This window comes from Candoia aspera, chromosome 6 (genome assembly GCF_035149785.1).
Source record: "Candoia aspera isolate rCanAsp1 chromosome 6, rCanAsp1.hap2, whole genome shotgun sequence".
Lineage (NCBI taxonomy): Eukaryota > Metazoa > Chordata > Lepidosauria > Squamata > Boidae > Candoia > Candoia aspera.
This window is the reverse complement of record NC_086158.1, coordinates 38672518-38692368: the sequence shown is the minus strand read 5'-3', so window position 1 is coordinate 38692368 and position 19851 is coordinate 38672518. Positions and strand designations below refer to the sequence as shown.

At 38.0% G+C, this 19851-nt stretch overlaps 1 protein-coding gene across 3 annotated transcripts; it reads left to right on the top strand.

The window, feature by feature from the left end:
• Positions 1-323: 323 nt before the first annotated feature.
• On the top strand, positions 324-18432 carry THAP4 (THAP domain containing 4). Of its 3 annotated transcripts, XM_063306761.1 has the most exons (6): positions 326-456; positions 4523-5676; positions 12717-12876; positions 13911-14020; positions 14194-14297; positions 17967-18432. In XM_063306761.1, exons 1-6 carry the CDS (start codon positions 374-376, stop codon positions 18084-18086), a joined length of 1731 nt encoding a protein of 576 aa, XP_063162831.1. In that variant the 5' UTR covers positions 326-373; the 3' UTR covers positions 18087-18432. The 3 variants fall into 3 exon arrangements, with proteins under 3 accessions (XP_063162832.1, XP_063162831.1, XP_063162834.1); XM_063306762.1 differs by lacking the exon at positions 14194-14297 and having other exon boundaries at positions 324-456; positions 17967-18069; XM_063306764.1 differs by lacking the exons at positions 326-456; positions 4523-5676 and adding an exon at positions 10029-10265.
• Positions 18433-19851: the final 1419 nt, after the last annotated feature.

The following is a 19851-nucleotide window of genomic DNA, read 5'->3' as shown; positions in this document are numbered from 1 at the left end:
CACCCACTTGACCCAATATGGCGCTCTCACGTAGTTCGCATCGGAGCGTTATTTTAACCGCATCTGCCCAACCAGAGAGCAGCTGTTTTTCGCTGCTTCTGGTTTGCCTAACAGCGAGTCAATCGGTGAGATACAACGGGGGAGGAGGAGAATTAAGGAGCGTTGCTGGTGGTTGTAAGTGCCGCTTCGCTCATATACTGTACCGCCGAAGGTATATGGGGTGTATTGAATGACAGCTCCTTCCGTACGGAAGTTACTCTGCAGGGTGTGGCGAGACAGCTGTGGTGACTTGCCTGTCTTCGCCATCTTGTTGTACGGCTGAAGGGGGGGCGGAGAGGGGGGTGAGGCAGGGCCGCCCGTGCGGCCTCCAGCGATGGTGATCTGTTGCGCGGCTCTGAATTGCTCCAACCGGCAGGGCAAAGCTCCCCGGGGCCGAGCGGCCGTCTCTTTCCACAGGTAACCAGGGGGAGGGAAAGGAGCTCTCGCACCTGCCCGTCTCCTGTTTCGTGCCTCGACACGGGGCTTCTCGAGGCGCACCTTCTCGGTCGGGTAGACGGACGCAGAGCTTCCCGTTTCTCTTCCGCTCGCAGTTCTGTGACAGGCTGATGCCCCCCGAGCCAGCCTGGCTGCCCTCTTCACATACCTTTTACACTCGTTTCTGGGCAGTTGAACTGTTCTTTCTCTTCCACCGACCCGCATCACTCATTGCCCGTCCCTCCCAGAGAGGCCAAATGAGCATCCCCTCGACAATAGGGGGACCAACTTCATCCCCACACACCCAGGCACGCACAAAACCCTTTTGTTGCCATCTCATCCTTTCACCCACTTCTTCTTGTCATCTCTCCACAGTTTAAGACAAAATAGTGAGAGGGCTGCAACTCCTGTGAAAATTACTGTACATCTTTTGGGCTAAGACTTCATTTTTTCTTTGGGAGAGGAAGGCAGGCACTCTATCTGCTTGGTTATAGTGACATCAGCCCTAATCCTCCACCCCCGCTCTCCATGGGATTTATAGTTGAAGTATTGACTGAAGAACAGATACCCAGATACCAGGGTTAAGATTATGGCTCAAGCCTAAGCCCTGATTTCATATGTGGGGCACTGATGCATGAGTAAGCATTATTACTGTTGTTCACAAGTTTACCTGTCCTGTCTTGTCTGAGTTTTGGAAATATACACCCACTGGGAAAAGCAACTTTATTCAGTAGCAAATCTGTCAGTAGGTGGCTTGTGGAGTGACTGCTTTCTTAGGGAGAAAGCTAAGAGTTGCTTTTCCTGTCAAGGAACATAATCTAATCTCTGATTTGCTCTGAGATGTGGCATTCTTGCCAATCCTTACAAGGGATAAATTGTATTTTAGAAGTATCTACTGAATCATGGTTAATTTTTCATTATCCAATATGTATGGTTGTGTGCAAATCCATATTTAGACTAGAAAAGGAACACATTACAGCTATGAGAAAATAAGCAAAAATGTGACAGTATAATATTCTGTTAATGTAAAACAAGTGAGATGTCATCTCTATATACTCAAACAATTACAAAGGCATTCTCGTTTTATTCTTCCTGTTTTGCATACAGCAGAAAACCAAATATATGTTTATTGTTACAGTGGATGGTTTATAAGGTTTTTGATATTGGTATTAAATCTAAAACTTTTAACAGTTCAAACATTCAACAGCAGCCATTATTTCCTGTCTAAGATTAATTTTTAAAAAAATACCCATGCAGTTTAAAACATGAAAGTAGTCCAAAGGTGAAAATATATAAGATTCACTCATTCAACTGAAGAAATATGTATGAAATTAAGATAAGGCTTGGAAACTTCCCTGCTGGATAGTGATTCTGCTTAAGGAGTATCGAATGAGATTCATCTAGAAATTCCCAAGTAGAACACAAGGACACTGTCTGGGCCCTATTTTGCCACTCAAAACTTATATTCTCTTTTATATAGGAGTCTGGTTCAGCTATTATGGGCAGTAAGTATTCCTTGGGTCCCAGATTTTTCTTCTGTAATTATCTTGAGTTCTATATTTTTATGCATGTGAAATGAATTTATATTTCTGAAAAGTATTTTAAATGTGTATTATTTTAAAATATAAGTTGATTAGGAATAGCCCATTGGTTTCTAATGAACTGAGGAAGTCTGTGGGGAGTTTCATGTATAATTATTTAATCCACACTATAATTAGTTTTGCTTGTCTCCATTTTTAAAGATGGTTTACAGTATTTGATTGTGTCAGATGTTTATTTTCTGGGATCAAGATGGGACGGGCTGATTGTGCAAGGATAACTTCTTCAAAAAGTCTTTTCATTGGTCTCTTTCTCCTGCCTCTTTGCTGTCAACTGAATCTTGCATCGCTCTCCCATCTAAACTTCTGATGCTATTGCTGGATTCCATGCATTTTTTTAAAAAAAACTGCTTTATTGGAGAACTTTTTTGCCGCTCAGTGCATGTTTTGTCCCTTGTTTTGGAGTGCACTTTGGAGGAGAGGCCTATGCCTTTTCCCCCAAAATAAAATTTCTTTTCATCCTAATCTGGTACTGGGAATGATTTCATAAGTATTGATGCACTCTAGCAGTTCAGCAATTGTGTGTGTTTTAATACAGCTCTTTTCCCATTAGGATTACTATATTGTCAAACTGGTTATTTTAACTCATATATTATTTTCTAAATATATATTTAAAATAATTTTTATTAAAGCTTTCTTCATACAATAAAAGACAAATCTAAAAGAAAAAAATAAAACCTTTGAGTTGATCCCCCCTCACTTCCCCGAAATGGGGTACTACTAACATTTTCTCCTTAGAGAGATAATAGATTGATAATTCATTCTTTCAGATATGAGCTAGAACTATAGATCTGGATTACAAAAATCCAAAAAACTACTAGATGGCAGCAAAATGTTAGCATTTTCTGTATCTTCTTGCTGTCATCTAGTGCTTGTCATGGTTTTTGCAGCTAAGATCTGGTAGCCCTATATCAGGCCAAACCATGGTAGCATAGTGTTTAGAAAATTAGCAGGAATTTCAGGCAGAATCAAAAGCAATGGCACTTTTATTTTTAAATTCCAGAATTGCATAGGTATGGCTTAAAATCAGTAGGAAAGCATAAACAAAAGAAATTATGGAAACAATGGCAGAGGGAACATCTTGAGGGGCTTTTAGTGGTCAGACGTTGCACTATTAACAGCAATTAAGAACAATGCTAGACACAAGATTACTTATTGAATTATAAGTATTAAGTATTAAAAAGGCTCAAAGAGTATAATCAGGAAGAATTTCAAACAGTGTATGTTTGTAGCCAGGTAAAAATCAGTCTTAGTTGAACTCCATTTGAGAGACTTAATCTCTTCAGTGGCAGGAGAAAGATCCAGTGATGCAAGAACAGTTGAAAAGCAGGGAGAGGAAGAAAATGTAGAAGTAGGCTTATCCTTTTTCAAAACCCCAAATGGCCATTAATGGAAAATGAGAAGAGTTTTTTTTTCTTATAGTAGTAAAAATAAAATGTAACAAACAGAAAAAACATATAGGAATACATAATTTCTATAACAGTAGGTCTATACACACTTCCTTAGAGTAAGTTCCATTAAAAGTATTAAAACTGATTTCTAAACATGCATAGGATTGCATGGTGTCCTCTAACCAAGATTTGATGTAACATGTAAATTGAGTCATTGAAATATTTAGCTTTTACTTGGTTATTGTTTTTGACACACTAAACTAGAAATGGGTGAAAAGGAAAATTTAATTTAATTATTAAACACATTTATATGGCTGCCCATCTCACTGAACATGACTCTGGGCAGCGTACAACCAACAATTAAAACAATGTCACAACTGTTAAAAACACTTCGAAAAATAAGTAAAAACAAGATTTCAGAAGAACATCCATCTAAACACAATACAACCATCACACAGGCTCCCCATGGGATCCCCAACAGATGGAAGTCTAGCCTCTACTTCAGCCTATTCAGTGAAGGGGAACATACAGTTTATCTTGGAAATTGGTGCCGCTATCAAATTGTTATTGCTAGGATAAAAATTCAATTGGAACATACTTTCCTTTGACTTTAATACATTATTTAGTGTATTAAACTAAACTGTAAAACTTTGGAATGTTAGAGAACAGGTTTGACCTTGAAGTGACATCCTTTTAGGTACTTGAATAGTGCTATCATATCCTGTCTTAGTCTTTTCTTTTTGAAACTAAACTGACCCAATTGTTTCGATCTTTCTTTGTACGATATAGCTTGTAGTGCCCTGGTAACTATCCTATAATCACTTATATGTATTTTCATGATAAGTAAAGAAGCTTTGAATAGATCAAAAAAAAAAAGCTCAGCATATTTACAAAATACTGTTTCTAAAAACGTAATGAATGCTATTTATATCTGTATATTAAACTTTTTCAGAAAATTAAAGTTTCTTAAGCTTAACCCCATTTGTAAATTTTCATGATTCCAGGAAAGAAGAAAAGAAATATATATAGTAACTTATTTCCTTTTATACTTTTTTGAAGGTTTCCATTAAAGGATTCAAAGCGACTAATCCAGTGGTTGAAAGCAGTACAACGGGATAATTGGATTCCCACCAAATATTCCTTTCTCTGCAGTGAACACTTCACTAAAGATAGCTTTTCAAAACGGCTGGAAGACCAGCATCGGTTGCTCAAACCCACAGCCATCCCAACTATATTCCAGATTTCTGAAACCAGGGGCAACAGCAGGGATTATGTCAAAAGAAAGAGAAAAATAATAACACAGACTCTACAAAGAAATGGCAATCAATCAAATGAAGGAAGTGGGGAGGTAGTGGAGGGAATCTTATCATCTGACCAAGACTTGTTAGTGGAAGGAACTAATGAAATGGAGCATGTGACTCTTCAAGCTGAAATTGAGTCAATGTCTGAGCAGGGGGAGAGTTTCCAGGTCCAACTTGAAGGCTCTCTCAGAAGGATGTTAGCAGATAACTTAGTTACAAAAGTTACTCAGAATAAGCCAGAAAAGCATTCTGTTGAGGACCATTCTGAAATGGTTATCCATCCAGGAAGTTTCAAAATTGATAAAAATGGTATATCAGAGGATGACTTCAAACCTCCAGTGTCAGGTGCATGTAAATTTATTGGATCCCTTCATTCTTACAGCTTTTTCTCCAAACACAGTAGAGAGAAATCATCATTTCCAAAGGAACAACTAGAAAGAAAAAGGTTAAGGAGAAGTGTGGAACCAAGCTGTAGTAACAACCTTGTGGAGCAGGACACTAGGTTTAGAGAAACCTCCTCTACTTCTTCTCTTACTGCTATCCCCCAGAAATCTTCCCAAAGCATGTCTGCATCCCCTGCAGATCTGACCCCTAAACCAGCCACAGAAGCTGTAGTAGGTCAGAAGGGAGAGACTGATGCAAACCCCATGTCAATCAATGAGGTCATTATGTCTGCTTCAGGAGCATGCAAGCTCATTGATTCCCTTCATTCATACTGTTTCTCCTCTAGGCAAAGTAAAAGTCAAGTGTGTTGTTTGAGAGAACAAGTAGAGAAGAAGAATGGAGAGCTGAAGCAGCTCAGACAAAAGATCAGCCGCTCTGACAGCCAGGTTAGAAAGCTGAAGGAAAAGCTGGATGAGCTGAAGAGGATCAATTTCCCATTCTTGAGCAACCTGTTGTCCCAGGACTGTGGTTAGTATTCTCTGCACTTTCACAGCTGAGAAAAATTGATGGCAAAATATGCAGGTATCTAGCTTACAATATGCTGTTTCTTTCTTTCTTTCTTTCTTTCAAGAAAGACCCATACCTGCCTCTTGCCATATCTCATTCTGCCCAGCACAATCATGATCTTCATTCCTTCCTCTATATCCTCCTCCAGTTCTATAGTTCTCAAGCCCTGGTCCTGCCTGCCTAGAGGGGATTCTCACCCACCACTCTCTCAGTCTTAACATCCATTATAACACTCACAACTTCTAACTCTCTACACTTCTCACCCATCAACAGCTCCATGTCCTTTCCCCACCATTTGGCAGCCCTTACCTGAGTCACTCAGCAGCCACTACTAGTTCCAGCAGTCCCATCTAAAAGTTCACTAATTACCCTAATCTCAACCAAGGTCAATTATATTTCCAGTCTCCCCAAGTAGACTCCATATTCATCTAGAATTGGTGGGGAATACCAGCCTTCTCACTCCCAAAACCCCACTCTGATGATTCTCTGTCTCGCAACTGGAGAGGGGCATACATCCTTTCCTTATCAATACATCCAAACCATATAGTTCCATTGTTGTCAACTCTCCCCTTCTTTTCCTCTGTCCTCACCTCAAATGGATTGTTTTTCTAAATAACCTTCCATGAGACAGATTCTACCTACAGGCCCAAGTGTACTCCTCACCACCTTTCCAAAACCAGTCCTTTGTCACCAGCCAATGATCCTCATGGAATAGTTCAGGTCATGGTCATTTCCTAGCTGTCTCCTCCTCGTTCAAAGGTGGCAGGCAATAAGATGACCTAACAGAACAGTTCTGATGGGTATACCCAGCCAAGTCAGTCACATGGCTTGAGCAAGTAACAACACTGTCCAAAAGGGTGGACCCTGCTTCTGCTGCCTATAATGGTCTGCTGCAGAACACCAATACCTGGGCCATCTATACCATCTTCACCAGCTTTCTTACTTGCATTCCACTTTCACTGTTCTTCTCACTCCTTGCATGCCATCAATGTCTACCACATGGTCGTCTCCAACACAGCAATCTCAAACTTAACCAAAGTTCCCACCTAGATTTTGCTTTGCTGCACATATACTCAATTCCTTCTTCTTCCCTTCCATTTTATCTTCAACCAAGTTCTTCCCTCTCCAACAAGATAACATACTAAAGCTTCCATGTTCTCATGCATCCATAATTCACCAGCTCACTGCCACCAACCTTAATTTCCTTCCACTTCATGCTTCTTCACAAGTACCACCACCGCAGTATGATCTTACTAATATTTTCTCATGTTTGAATTCCAGAAATTAATATTACTTGATTGATATATTATTTCCCAAGAGATAAAATTAATTCTGTTTGAACTGGAGGCTTGGTTGTCAAGTTGTGGAATGTAAATATACAGTAGGTTATGCCAAAAATATAACTCAACCAGCATTTGAATGAAGTTTCAAACATGAATTGCACCCAAAATAATAATGTAGGGGGAAAAATAATATCTTAAGTGGTGTAAACTCTGTCATTTTTTAGGTCCACAGAACAAATGACAGGTACTGTCAGCCCTACAAGGTAGACCAGACTAAGAAGCAATGCTATATAAGTCAGGACTACTTTTGTTGTAACAACTGTAGTTACAGAATCTTGCGAGTCTGAATGTGCTTCCTCCTCCTTCACTTTATCTTGATGTGAATTAGAGAGGGGATTGTCTGAGACATTTTCTCAAATTAGTTTCTTGGCCTGGGCTCAATCCCCACTTATCTGACTGTTGCCTTGATAGTGGCTCTTCCTCCTCTCCTTCAAGTCCGTTCCCTATGTTTTCTGCAGGTACACTGCATATTTAGTAACGCAAATTTGCTAAAGCCTACAAACAAGGCTACGTGAATGTGGGCCCATAACCTTCCAGTTGGGAAGAGGCGAAGCCTGCTTTTCACACCTAATATTGAGGTAGTAAACACAGAGGACAAGTTTTTTTCCTGATAGTGACTTAAAATAGCAGTTCCCCTTGATGAACGTGGGCCAAAGGTAAAGGATGTTTGAAATGAGGTCAGAGCACTTTCCTTGGCTCCACTCCAAGACCCCCTACTGAGGTCTGTGGTAGGTATTCTTTGTCCCAATTTCAATTATATCACCAATTATAGCTGTTATCCCCAAGAAATCACTGGAAGACATTGCACTCTAAAGCCGGCTGGGTGGCCTTGGGCCAGTCACTCTCTCTCAGCCCAACTCACCTCACAGGGTGGTAGTTGTAGGAAAAAGAGGAGGAGAAAGGAGTATTAGGTATGTTCACCGCCTTGAGTTATTTATAAAATTAATAAAGGCAGGATAGAAAATTAAACAAATAAATAAATAAAAGAACAAGGAACACATTTGAATTTAACAACTTTGGCCAGATTGTGGTGAAAGCATTTAGAATTCTTACATAAAATGAGTAAACCGCCAAAGAGTTATTGATTACAGTATTATAATGATTTGAGCATTACAATAAAATTATCCTTATTGGTATACTCTTTTAATGATTTACTAAACTATAGCTTTAGTTGTGTTGTATGTGATATACAGAAGAACAGAGTTCATACTTCTGATGTGTGATTACTGTTGCTTATTATTTGTCTCATGAGACTAGAAGACACAAAGAGTTGTGTTTTTGGTATTCTGTAGGGGAAATTATGTGCTCATTTCTTTTGTGTTGGATAACAGTTGTTGCCTGCTTTCAGATTTGTATATACTGTTTATTCTGGATGTCCTAATTTCTTACCTAAGCCATTTATTTTTTAAACGTGGTACAATTTGATGAGGGGGAGCTCTCCATTTATTTAACAAAATTTATATCCTGCCCCAATCCTGACAGACTCTAGAAAAAAAAACCTAAGGCAAAATATTTAAAAGAAGAAAACATGGATAACATTTAAAATCAAACAAGGCATTTTAAGGAACTAAGTGTCAGAAGCAAACTGGATCAAAGTGTTAAAGGAGTTAGTGCTAGACATTACTTACTTATAACATCTGTACTGACTTCTCATCTTTTTTTGGTCTTGGCTCATGGGCAGAATTAAATTATATTGGTGTATTAATGGTTTTGGGTGCCCATGTGGTTTCATATTTATGTTAAATAGCATAGGATGCAGGGCAGAACTCTGCTGCATCAGATTTTTCCTTCTGAGAAAAATGTGGACAAAGTCAGATAATTAAAGAAGTTTCCTAGCATAGAATATCTTCAAGGGCCAGTTGCTCTGTTTTGCCCTCTGTATACATTTCTCCTTGGGTGGGTGGGTGGGGGGGAAATATGGGGCAGGCAGTTAAATTTGCTTCACAATGGTCCTGATGCCTTTGCTAGGAGATGCATCATATCTATGGTTTTGGCTCCGGCCCTCATGTGCTACCATTGGAGGGCCTTGTGCACAGGTGTTCAGTTCACTTTGTGAGAACTGGTTGTTAAAATGACAAACTGAAGTGAGATACACAATATGGTGCCTGTTGCCTATTTACCCTTCAATGACAGTGGTGGCCCTGTCACTCTTACTGTTTGGGCTGCTAGTCTCTGTGGATTAGCCTGCCACCAGGCTGATGGGAGAGAGATCCCAGGCTGGTTGTTCAGCTGGGGCCTCATCTTCATTGATTACAGGTGAGAGCAGTAATGGCTGGAAGCCTGTGTGGCAGGCAGGGACTCACCAAACCAGCCTAGCCCCACAGCCTCCCAAGGGGTTTAACAGGGGAAGCTGGGTAAGATTTCTGCCTGTCAGGTCAACTCTAGCCTGCACCCAACCCCACTCTCTCAGCTCTGAGAGTTGCAGATGATAATTGGAACATATTGCTGCCTAATTTAGGTAACACCCCTGGGTTTGGAGAAGGATTCAGTACTTGAGCCATGCTGCATTTTCCAAACAAGAAATCCAGGGACTACTTTGGTAGCGTACCCCCTACGATAGTCTGATGCTACAGTTTAAACTTTGTCAAAAGTACCCACCGGGCCACATTCCCTTTTTAATATTCCCAATTTAGTTTAGCTGTTTACAGCAATAGGAGAGAGGTTTTAACATACATTTATCTTCATATATCCCTGATAATGATCTGTAATATTGTTGAGGTATATTTTCATTTGCAAATGTGTATAAGCTGCAACCATTTCTATCCCTTGCTCACTGTAGCTTATAAAAAAATTGGCAAAAACTGGAAAATTGGATTTCACTAGCAAAAGAATTATTTATTTATTCAAGTTTACGTTTCTCAATCTGGATTTTAACTTCCTCCTCCTTTGCTTCTACCTTGTTTTACAAGCTGAATGCTTGTCTTTGTTTTATGTGTTGCCAGTATGTACGTTATCTTTTTGAAAGAGCAGAAGGAGCCAAAAAGAATTATGAGTCACAATCTATGCCAAAGTTTTTCATCAGTTCTGCATTAACTTTCTTAAATTAGACTACAAATCCCAGAAAACACTGCGGTAACCTCTGTAGAGTCCCAAGATTGTTTCCTGATTGTTGCAGTGTTTCATGGAGGCTAGGGAAAGGTTAGTGATCTTAAGTGAGCAAGCTATAAATAATATTGCAAGATATGGCCAGCAATGAAATTCAAACAGGTACTGTCTAAAATAGTTACTTTTTACAATTGGAAGTACTAATGCTTTTTGAATATGGAGATTTGGGTTCTGTTTTATGTCTATTAAATTATACTGCTGATTGCTGTTCTTTTTCCTTTGCATGTGGAACAACTTTTCAGCAGGGACTGCTGCACAGACACTAAATTCTATTATCAGTTTGGGGCTGATTGTTGATTGTTTCTTAACCTGTGATTGTACCAAACATAAATCCCAGAGTTACACTTTCTTTCTCCTGCTTTCCTTACCAAGAGTTAATGCTAACAAGTGACCAGGAAGTTCCTACATATTTTTAAATTCAATTGTGCCAACTTTTGTTTGTGGTGGCAAGAATTTGGCTGACATTCAGCTCAATTTCCAGGGCACAAGTGCAAACAAAGTTGTGCTGTGCTATTCAAGATATATACACACCTTTTAAAAAGCATTTATAGAATATTTCTCTCTGTGACTGATCATTTCTTAGTAATTAAGGCCCGCTAAAATAATACATCTGTAAGCTTTTAAACTTTTTTTTTTATGGTATGTACTATTAAGCACAGCATAATAACTATTAAATGAATTGCTCAGAAGGGCATTGTGAAGTTGATAGGTCAACTGAAACATTTGCAATGTTTGTTAATTTTTAACTATATCAATAAATGTAGTTCTGCAAGTTTCCACTTTTCAAAATGTATACATTCATCAAATAATCATAAAATTGTAGGAGAATGGGTATCAAAAATTTTAAAATCAGGTAGCCAAATTTGCTTATTGGAACACAATACAAATTCAGTGAAATTATATGTTTCTGGAAACTGTTCAGTTAGGCACTACTTTTGTAGCATTCGCAGTGTAAACTGGGAGCTTTGAGTTGCACAAAACAGCATTTAGCATATACTAAAAGGGGGATGAGAATGAGCAAGGAGAACTGGTTTAGGCACTGTTTCTGTGCTTTTGGAGAAGATTACTGATGAATAATCTGTAATATTTTGTTTCTGACCAGCTATCATCTAAGTTAGTGAAGGTATTTATATCTCACATTCTGTTTTAAATGGGCATAATAATTCAAACAGAAAATAAAAATAAAGCTCTTTGCATGATCAGGTTAGAAAATTAGTTGCATTATAATATAGGAGAATAGGTCAAGTTGTCTCTGATCAAAATGGTTTAGAACAAATCTAATAAAAATGCATCTTTTTGTTTTTAGATCCAATTTTTATATTTAAATTATATGAATTATGATATAAAAATTCTACTGCATGCAAACATATTTATCAAGTTTTCAGTTCCTTGAATTGTTCCACCCACAAAAAGGGGGGGGGGGAATACGCAGAGGTGGTTGTGTACTTCCGCATCAGTACTCAGCTCCATTAAAATATCTGATTTTTCCATTAATGTCTGTGGTGACATTACATCCTTGGGGATGTTTAAAAATAGTTTTAAGTGTGATTGCAGATTGCTTACTCAGACAATAACAGTTCAATCCATCCTTTTCTCTCCTACATCCTTTTCTGCATTTTTTTAATAGCCACTAATCCATTCTATTCCTCTTCCCACAATGTTCTCACTTCTTTTTCGTTTTGTCCCTAAACTTCTAAAGCCATAGAGCTATTAGTGAATTAGTTGCCCTCTTCATTTCCAAAGTTTGTGTATTTTTGTTTACATGTAGGTGTGTGTGAGAAAGAGTGTATGAGAGAGTGTAATGCCTACAGAGCTTGTATTTAACTGCATAGATGGCACAATTCTGGCTTCAGTTCCATAAGTATATATAACTATGGCTTTAGTTTCATGAACATGGAAAGATTTGAATCTGTATTTTTTAAGGCGATAGACAGACAGACAGACAGACAGGCTCTGTAGCCTCTTAAGGAAGTTGATATTTGGATTTTCTCTTATCTTTGATTCAATTTTCTTTTGCTAACTTTTTTTTTTTACATTTTGCATAATGTTGCTTAATCTGAAAAGAAATAGTGTGGTGTATATGTTTATTTTGAGTTGCTGTAATATGACCTAACCCACTAGATGGTAATAAAAACATTTGTTTAGTCTCCCTTCATTTTCAAGTTTTGTTATTTGAATTCATTTTCTTGCCAATTAATGGTGTCATGTCCAAAAATTATTGTCTAGTAGTTTCCCGTACAACAAATGATACCTGTGGAATAAAATTAACTTGAAAAGATTTTTTTTTTTCAAACACTCCATTGATTTCCTTTGTGTTTTCTCCAAATTTAAAAGTATACATTTTTAATAAACCTTTTAGAATACATTATTATAAGCAATGAAATTGCCATTTAATCTTATTTTGCAATTGAAAGTTGATATTATAAGGATGATTACCTATTATCATTTTTTCTGGAATTTTGTACAACATATTAACTAAGCATATCTTGCTTATTCCACACTTTCAAAAAAATCTGGCGCAGTTTGATATTCTCAGATTCTTTATTTCTTTAGAAACTGTGCAGTTGAATCCTATGATTGAACCGCTCTCCTGGATGCTGGGCACTTGGCTGTCAGACCCACCAGGAGATGGTACCTTCCCTTCAATGAAGCCCTTTCAATACCTTGAAGAAGTGCACATCTCTCATGTTGGTCAACCCATGCTGAATTTCTCGTGAGTTTTCTTTTTTTTCATGTCCTTTGAGAAGAAAACCCCTAAAACAATCTCTGGTGAATAATCTATTGCTGTATTGACTTCCTAAATATCAATGAGGTATAGGGAAAATATTAGCTAAATAGAATATTGGTGCACTAAATTTTAGAAGAAAACCCCATTCTAAACTATAGCTTTTTTCCTCAGCCCTAAAACCACTGCCACATAGACCTTGACTCCTTTAGTTCTCCTTGTTAGCAGTTCAGTTAAGCTTATCTACTTAAATACTTTGAAGATCATTGGAGGCAAAATAAGCTTCCAGGTATCTACCAAGAATTATTGTGCAGAATACTGAAACCTGGGTTTCCAGGCATCTGGTAGAAGTCTTCTTTTTTCAGAACCAAATAAGAATCAGTAAGATCAAAAGCATGATTCACTTCTTTCTCGGTCTTTTAATAATTTTATGAAATATCAGTAATTTTCCAGGTCTTTAGACATGGGAACTTTTAAGGGAAACATGTACAACAGAAAAGGAAATTTTGAAATAGAATTGTATTTTGGGTTTTGTAAAAAAAAAAAAAAAAAAAAAAGTTTAGGAATATTGTACAGTGGATATTATTATTATTATTATTATTATTATGTTTGAAACACTGCAGAAAAAGTTGGAAAAAAGTAGCATCCCACTACTTTCAATTATCTATCTCTGAATTTCTGTAATGTTACATGTCAGATATTCTGACAGTTATCTAATGACATTGGCAAATGATTTGCTGAAAGAAGTTTATAAAAAAAAGGTCCAAAATTCTAGCAGGGAGAAGTATCTCCATCTTGCTTCAGTTATCTTGAGACAATAATCTTATGGCAAATACATTTCTTTAAATTTTTGTACTGCTTAAATAGTACTTCAGGTTTTCTACTTAAAGAGAATATATGAGAATGCCACTCACATTCCTTCCATGCAAATGATATTGGGGAGAAATGGCTGGATGAATTCTGATTTATGTGGATTTGTTAACAGAAGCATGCAGATAGTACTGTTTCTTTTATCTCAACAGTTTCAATGCCTTCCATCCAGACACCAAGAAACCAATGCATCGAGAATGTGGATTTATCCGCATCCAACCTGACACTAACAAGGTGGCCTTCATTAGTGCTCAGAACACAGGTATTAATCTTATTTTTGTTTTTAATCCCAGTTTTGAACTTGATTTCCCTGAAACCACTTAGAAAATATTCTGCTGTCTATGTTTTTGTTTTCATAAATGATTAGTTTGGAGCTGTAGTTGTTACAGTTTTTTTTAACTATATGGATATTAATGTTTTGTTTTTTTTATGTAGGTTTGGTAGAGGTAGAAGAGGGAGAGGTAAATGGGCAGGAGCTTTCTATAGCTTCCCACTCAGTAGCAAGGATCTCTTTTGCCAAGAAACCCCATGTAGAACAAGTGAGTATGCTTAATTTTAATTTAGTTGATGAATATGTACTCAGCATACTATTGCCAACCCAAACAATATACCTCTGCTAGTACGTTCCCCAAGAACTCTTATATTTCTGGTCAACTCAGTTCTATATGTTTGTAATAATTTATAAATAAGAATGCTATTCTTGGGAGCAGCACAAGACAATTCCAATTTTCTATAAAACCAACTTAACCTACCTATGAAACTATTTTTATATTTGTTTTAATTTAAGTTTCTAGATAAGGATAAAAGTGAGATGCCTCTTGCAATGGAATATTTGTACTTTAATATTATCTCATTTTATTCTTCAACTTTTTCCTGTAATTTGTATGCATCTTTCTTTTTTCCTCTCTTTTCTTTTTAAATAAATAAATAAATATCCAGGTCAAAGGACTACAATATTTGGAGTCAGAAAGAATGCAGGATTAAAGACTAATGGTAAATTGGGATTGCTGTGGATAAAAATGGATACTGCCATTCAAAATTGTTTTTGTTTATAAATCCTTATGGTATGTTATGTAATACAGATCCAAGTTAAAGTATGAGAAACTTTGAGATTGAGTATATGCTAATCTGCCAGATCCTTTAAAACAAACCAATAACAAAAATACATTTATCTGCAAAATATAAGTATAAAAGGTTTATTCTGAAAATGCTGATAAATCCAGAACATTCGTTAATGCAAACTTATTCATACTGATAAGTTGTTCACATTATTTCCTTGACTATCCCCCAAATTTTGGGTGGCTTGCAGAGTTAAGTTAAAAAGCTTACTTAAAATTTATCTTATTCTTCTTTGGGTGGCATCACAGCATCCTTTTTCTCCTTAGCTAATGATTGAAGGATTTTTATAGTTGAAGAAGAGCAAAGAGATTTCTAGCAGCTGTTAGTTTTTAGCCAATATCTTCAGTCAAACTGTCCCAATTCCCTCAATCTCCCTTCATAGAACTTAGTTTATAGCCTCCTGATCATTCTTGCTACCTTCTCAGGACCAGTTCCAAATAGTGTGAACTCTCCTTAAGTGAGGTGCCCAGAACTGGACAAAATACTCAAGATCAAATTTGACTTTATTCTGAAGCAGTTACTTCTTGTGAGTACGATATAAAAGTACTGCTCATGCAGCCTAAAACTGAATTTCCCATTTTTTGCAGTCACATTAATAGTCTTATACTTCTGAATAACCTGCTAGTCCAAATCATTTTCATAGCTATTACTCTGAATCACATATCCCTCTTCCTATACCTTTGATATTTATGTCTTAAATGAAGAACTCTGCTTTGATATTTACTATACTATTTCTGGGAATTATATAACAAGAGTGAATTTCATCCAAAAAATATCCATATGGAAATTAGAAATGGAGAGCCGATGTGGTGTAATGATTAAGGTACTGGACTAGGAGCCAGATCCCCAAGTTCTAGTCTTCCCTTAGGCATGGAAGTTGGCTGGGTGACTTTGGGCCAGTCAGTCTCTCTCAGCTCTAGACTGGGAAGTCAAAAAATATCTACCAACCTGCACTGGGCCAGCCTGGTAGATTATAGTCCATAAGCTTCACTGAAGAGGCCTTCATCTTGCAGTTGATTGATTTGGGATAAGAATAATGGATGTCCTATCTCAGTGCCTGGAGGCTGTAGGTGCCTGGATGGGACACAGTGGGTTCCAGCTCAACCCAAGCAAGACTGAGTGGTTTTGGGTGTTTGGGCCTCCTGGTACCAAGGATTTTCCATCTTTGGTCCTGGATGGGGTGGCACTGCCCCAGACAGACCTGGTGCACAATTTGAGGGTCCTTTTGGACTCACAGCTCCTGCTGGAAGAGCAGGTGGCAGCCGTGGCTAAGAGGGCCTTTGCGCACCTTCGGGTTGTGTGCCAGTTGCGCCCATTCCTGGACCGGGAGGCACTACTCACTGTCACTCATGCCCTTGTGACCTCCCGTTTAGACTACTGCAACAGACTCTACAAGGGGCTGCCCTTGAAGAGCATTCAGAAACTTCAACTGGTACAAAATGAGGCTGCCCGGGTTGTAAATAGTATCGGCTATTCAGCACATGTAACATCTCTGCTTTGGGAGCTGCATTGGTTGCCAGTGTGTTTCCGGGTGCAATTCAAAGTGCTGTTTGTTACCTTTAAAGCCCTTCGTGGCTTGGGACCAGGTTACCTGAGGGACCGTCTTTTTTCAGTCAGTTCTGCCTGTCCAATCCGGTCCAGCAGGATGGGCATGCTCTGGGTCCCTTCAGCCAAGGAATGTTGGCTGGCAGGGACCAGGAAGCATGCCTTTTCTGCTGTGGCACCTGCCCTCTGGAACATCCTCCCTCCTGAGATTAGGATGGCCCCGACCCTGTTGGCTTTTCAGAAGGCCTTGAAGACCTGGCTTTGTGCCCAGGCCTGGGGCCCCGAGTGTGAGAAGGGCCCCGTTTCATGGTTAACACCATGGCTTTTAAGATTGCTTGGCTGTATTTATATTTAATTTTTGTTACTGTTATTTTTATATTATGACTGTTTTTATTGCTGTTAGCTGCCCAGAGTCACTGGTTGAGATGGGCAGCAATATAAATTGAATAAATAAATAAAATAAGAATAGATAATAGACTTTATTGCAGTAGGTTGTCTTTTTTCATAATAGATCCCTCAAAATATTGGGCCCATTAATGGACCATAACAGACATTGGTCTGTGGAGTCCTTGGAGCTCTCTGAGCCTTGCTGTTTTCTTGCAGATGTTCCATTGCCCAACTAGGCAACATCTTCAGTGCGAAGACGTTGGTCTGTTAAACGTTAATGCTGTGCAGTCTTTCTGTTTTGATTTGTACCAGGCAAATTGTTTTAAAGTTGTTTTGAACACTTGCCTCAAGAGAACAATTTTTGGCAGAATTTCTTGGGCAGGGTTTTTGCAACCCCAGATATTTCATTTCCATTCTGAAGGTAACTATGGCAAAAGGATAAAGGGCACTAGCTAACAGATTCAAAGCCTAGATGAAGAACAAAATTCTTTTTTAGAAAAAATGTGAAGAACTTTGCAGTGGGCTAGTGCCAGGTGGTACACTAGTGTTTGGGTTTGCTATGCGATAATGAACTCTTTGACATAATGTCCTGTGAACTCCAAAGCTACTTAATTGTAAACTATTCTTTGCTACCTCTAAGAATTTCTCTCTGTTAGTTTTTTCTTCATTACTTGGATTTTTTGTTTAATTGTGACTTGACAAATTAGAAGCAAATGTAGGTTTCAGACAAGGCATATGCTAAGCAAAGAGATAACCATGATTTATTGGCAGATTTGTGTCCTTTTACCATTTGATATATGGGGTTTTTTCTAAGTCTGAGTTGTATCTTATTCTAAGGGTGCACATTAATCTGTGCTTTTTGTATTACACACCAGAATTCTGCTTTATGTTCAGAAGTCTTCTGAAAAACCCTCCTTATTGCAAAAACTGCCAAATATTTCTGTTCCTCCACAATAACTCTATATATTAAAAAGATAAAAATTGAAATAAGCCTCAATTATTCTGCTTGGAATTTTGCAAGAATTTCAGGCATGCATACTAGTACTTGGGGAACATCCTTATTTGTTTATGTCCTTTCATATTAATTTGCTTTGCTGTTTTCTTGAATTCTAAACAAAATCCAATAATACATAATGTCCTTTCTATTTTATTTTTAGATTACTAGGAAATTCAGGCTCAATTCTGAGGGAAAGCTAGAGCAGACAGTCTCCATGTCAACTACTACGCAACCAATGACTCAGCACCTTCACATTACATACAAGAAAGTGATTCCTTAAAAAGGAGGATTTGTTTCACCAAAACACATGGTGGCCAAGAAAAAGACATTGCATGGAGGAAACAGAAGTAGCTGGGAAGTAAAATATAATGCCTTTGCATTTTCACAACCCAATTCATAACCAAGAGTAGAAACTGCGATTGCTGAAGGAGTTTATTCTGAAGTTTCTGTAATGGTAGTCTTACAAAACGAAACAAATCTAAAGCCAATAAAAAAGCTTTTATTTTTAAAGATGTGATTTGGAGTGGCATTCTGTTGTTTTAGAAATGCTTCTAAAGGCATGTATTAAAGCTTCCAAAATGTATTCTTTATGAAATAATGAAAATTAAAGGGATTTCAGTCTTGGAGTTTTCTTTGGGTACCATTAGTGGTTTGCAGATAAAATATTGTATGCAAAGGAACAGATTGTAGATGACTACTCCAATGCAGTCCAAAGTTTGAATCTATTAATAAGTTTATAATAGTAGTATAGTATAAAGACCACTACCTGCTTAATGCTAAATGACCAGTGATGAATCTGTAGTTCATGTCCAAATGCATCCTGTGAGTCCTTTGCATCTATACCTTGAAGCCCATATGAAAGCCCCCATTTCCCAAAACTCAACCCACACAGAAGACACTGACCATAAATGAAATGGGAGATGCTGGAACCCTTATTTAAGAGTGAACAGCTGAATCATTTCTTTCCTACATCTACTTCCCTATTTTTAAGAATTCATAGTTTTGAGTGTTTGGTTGAGTCAATTTTCTTTTTCTGAATTCTTCAAACACCAAAGTACTTTTTAAATGGTTTTGAAAAGGCAGCTGGTATTGGATCCGTGTTTACAAATGGTGACAAACTGGATGAGGGCAAACAGGAAGACCCAGGAAGTTAAAAAATCACTGGTTAGGCAGGTTGCCAGTCCAGGGATTGGCTTTTCCTCATGCTGGAAGGATGGCATTCCCCTCTAGGACCAAGTCTGGGGAGCTCTTAGAAGCCAGATTATCACTGGAGATGCATATGAGCTCAGTGATAGAAGCGTTTACGCACAGCTTTAGTTGACAACTCTGTCTTTGCCGGTGAAAACAGTCCAACCTCAGTAGCACGTTACAAAAGTCCAGAGATTACAGCTGGCGCAGAACATTACGGCTAGAAGCAGATGTCAGCTCAGAAAATGAGCATGTTACTTCTACTCTGCAAGCACTATACTAGCTGCCAGCCCTTATTTAAGGTGCTGGCATCTATCTATACACCTCGTTCTGAACCAGAATACCTGAGAGTACACATTTCACCTAATACTATCCACTCCACAATCAGATCTGCTAAAAAGGGATTGCTGACAGTCCCATCTGTAGAAGAGGTGTGTCTGTTGGCAGACCTTTTCCATAGCAGCTCAAGAGCTTTGGAATAAGCTTCCAACAACCCTGAGGCAGGCCTCCTTACTTTGGACTTTGAAAAACAGCTACATTTATGATTACCCTGGCATTTTCTGAAACTTGAATGGCCCCACTGAAGTTGGTTTAAAACGTTTTTACAAGGTTTACATTTTTAATATGTTACTGTTCGAATGTTGGAAATCCTCATGCCATTTTGTGTCTATCATTGAAAGACACCTTGAGCAGCATGAGGTGGTAGGGCAGTGCATACATTGAAATAAGTGTATCTCACGGAACTCAACCATTATTAGAATCTTCCCTGGTGGGAATGTACCTCTTTAATCATGGCTAATCTGGATTAGTATTAATTTCATTTGCCATACTCACATGATACGTTTGTATGAAACTTC

Coding starts and splice junctions, on each gene's coding strand:
- THAP4 (XM_063306761.1), top strand. CDS start 374: ATGGTGATCTGTTGCGCGGCTCTGAATTGCTCCAACCGGCAGGGCAAA. Junction 14,021..14,193: donor CATTAGTGCTCAGAACACAG/GTATTAATCTTA, acceptor TTTTTTATGTAG/GTTTGGTAGAGGTAGAAGAG. Junction 14,298..17,966: donor AGAAACCCCATGTAGAACAA/GTGAGTATGCTT, acceptor TTTTATTTTTAG/ATTACTAGGAAATTCAGGCT.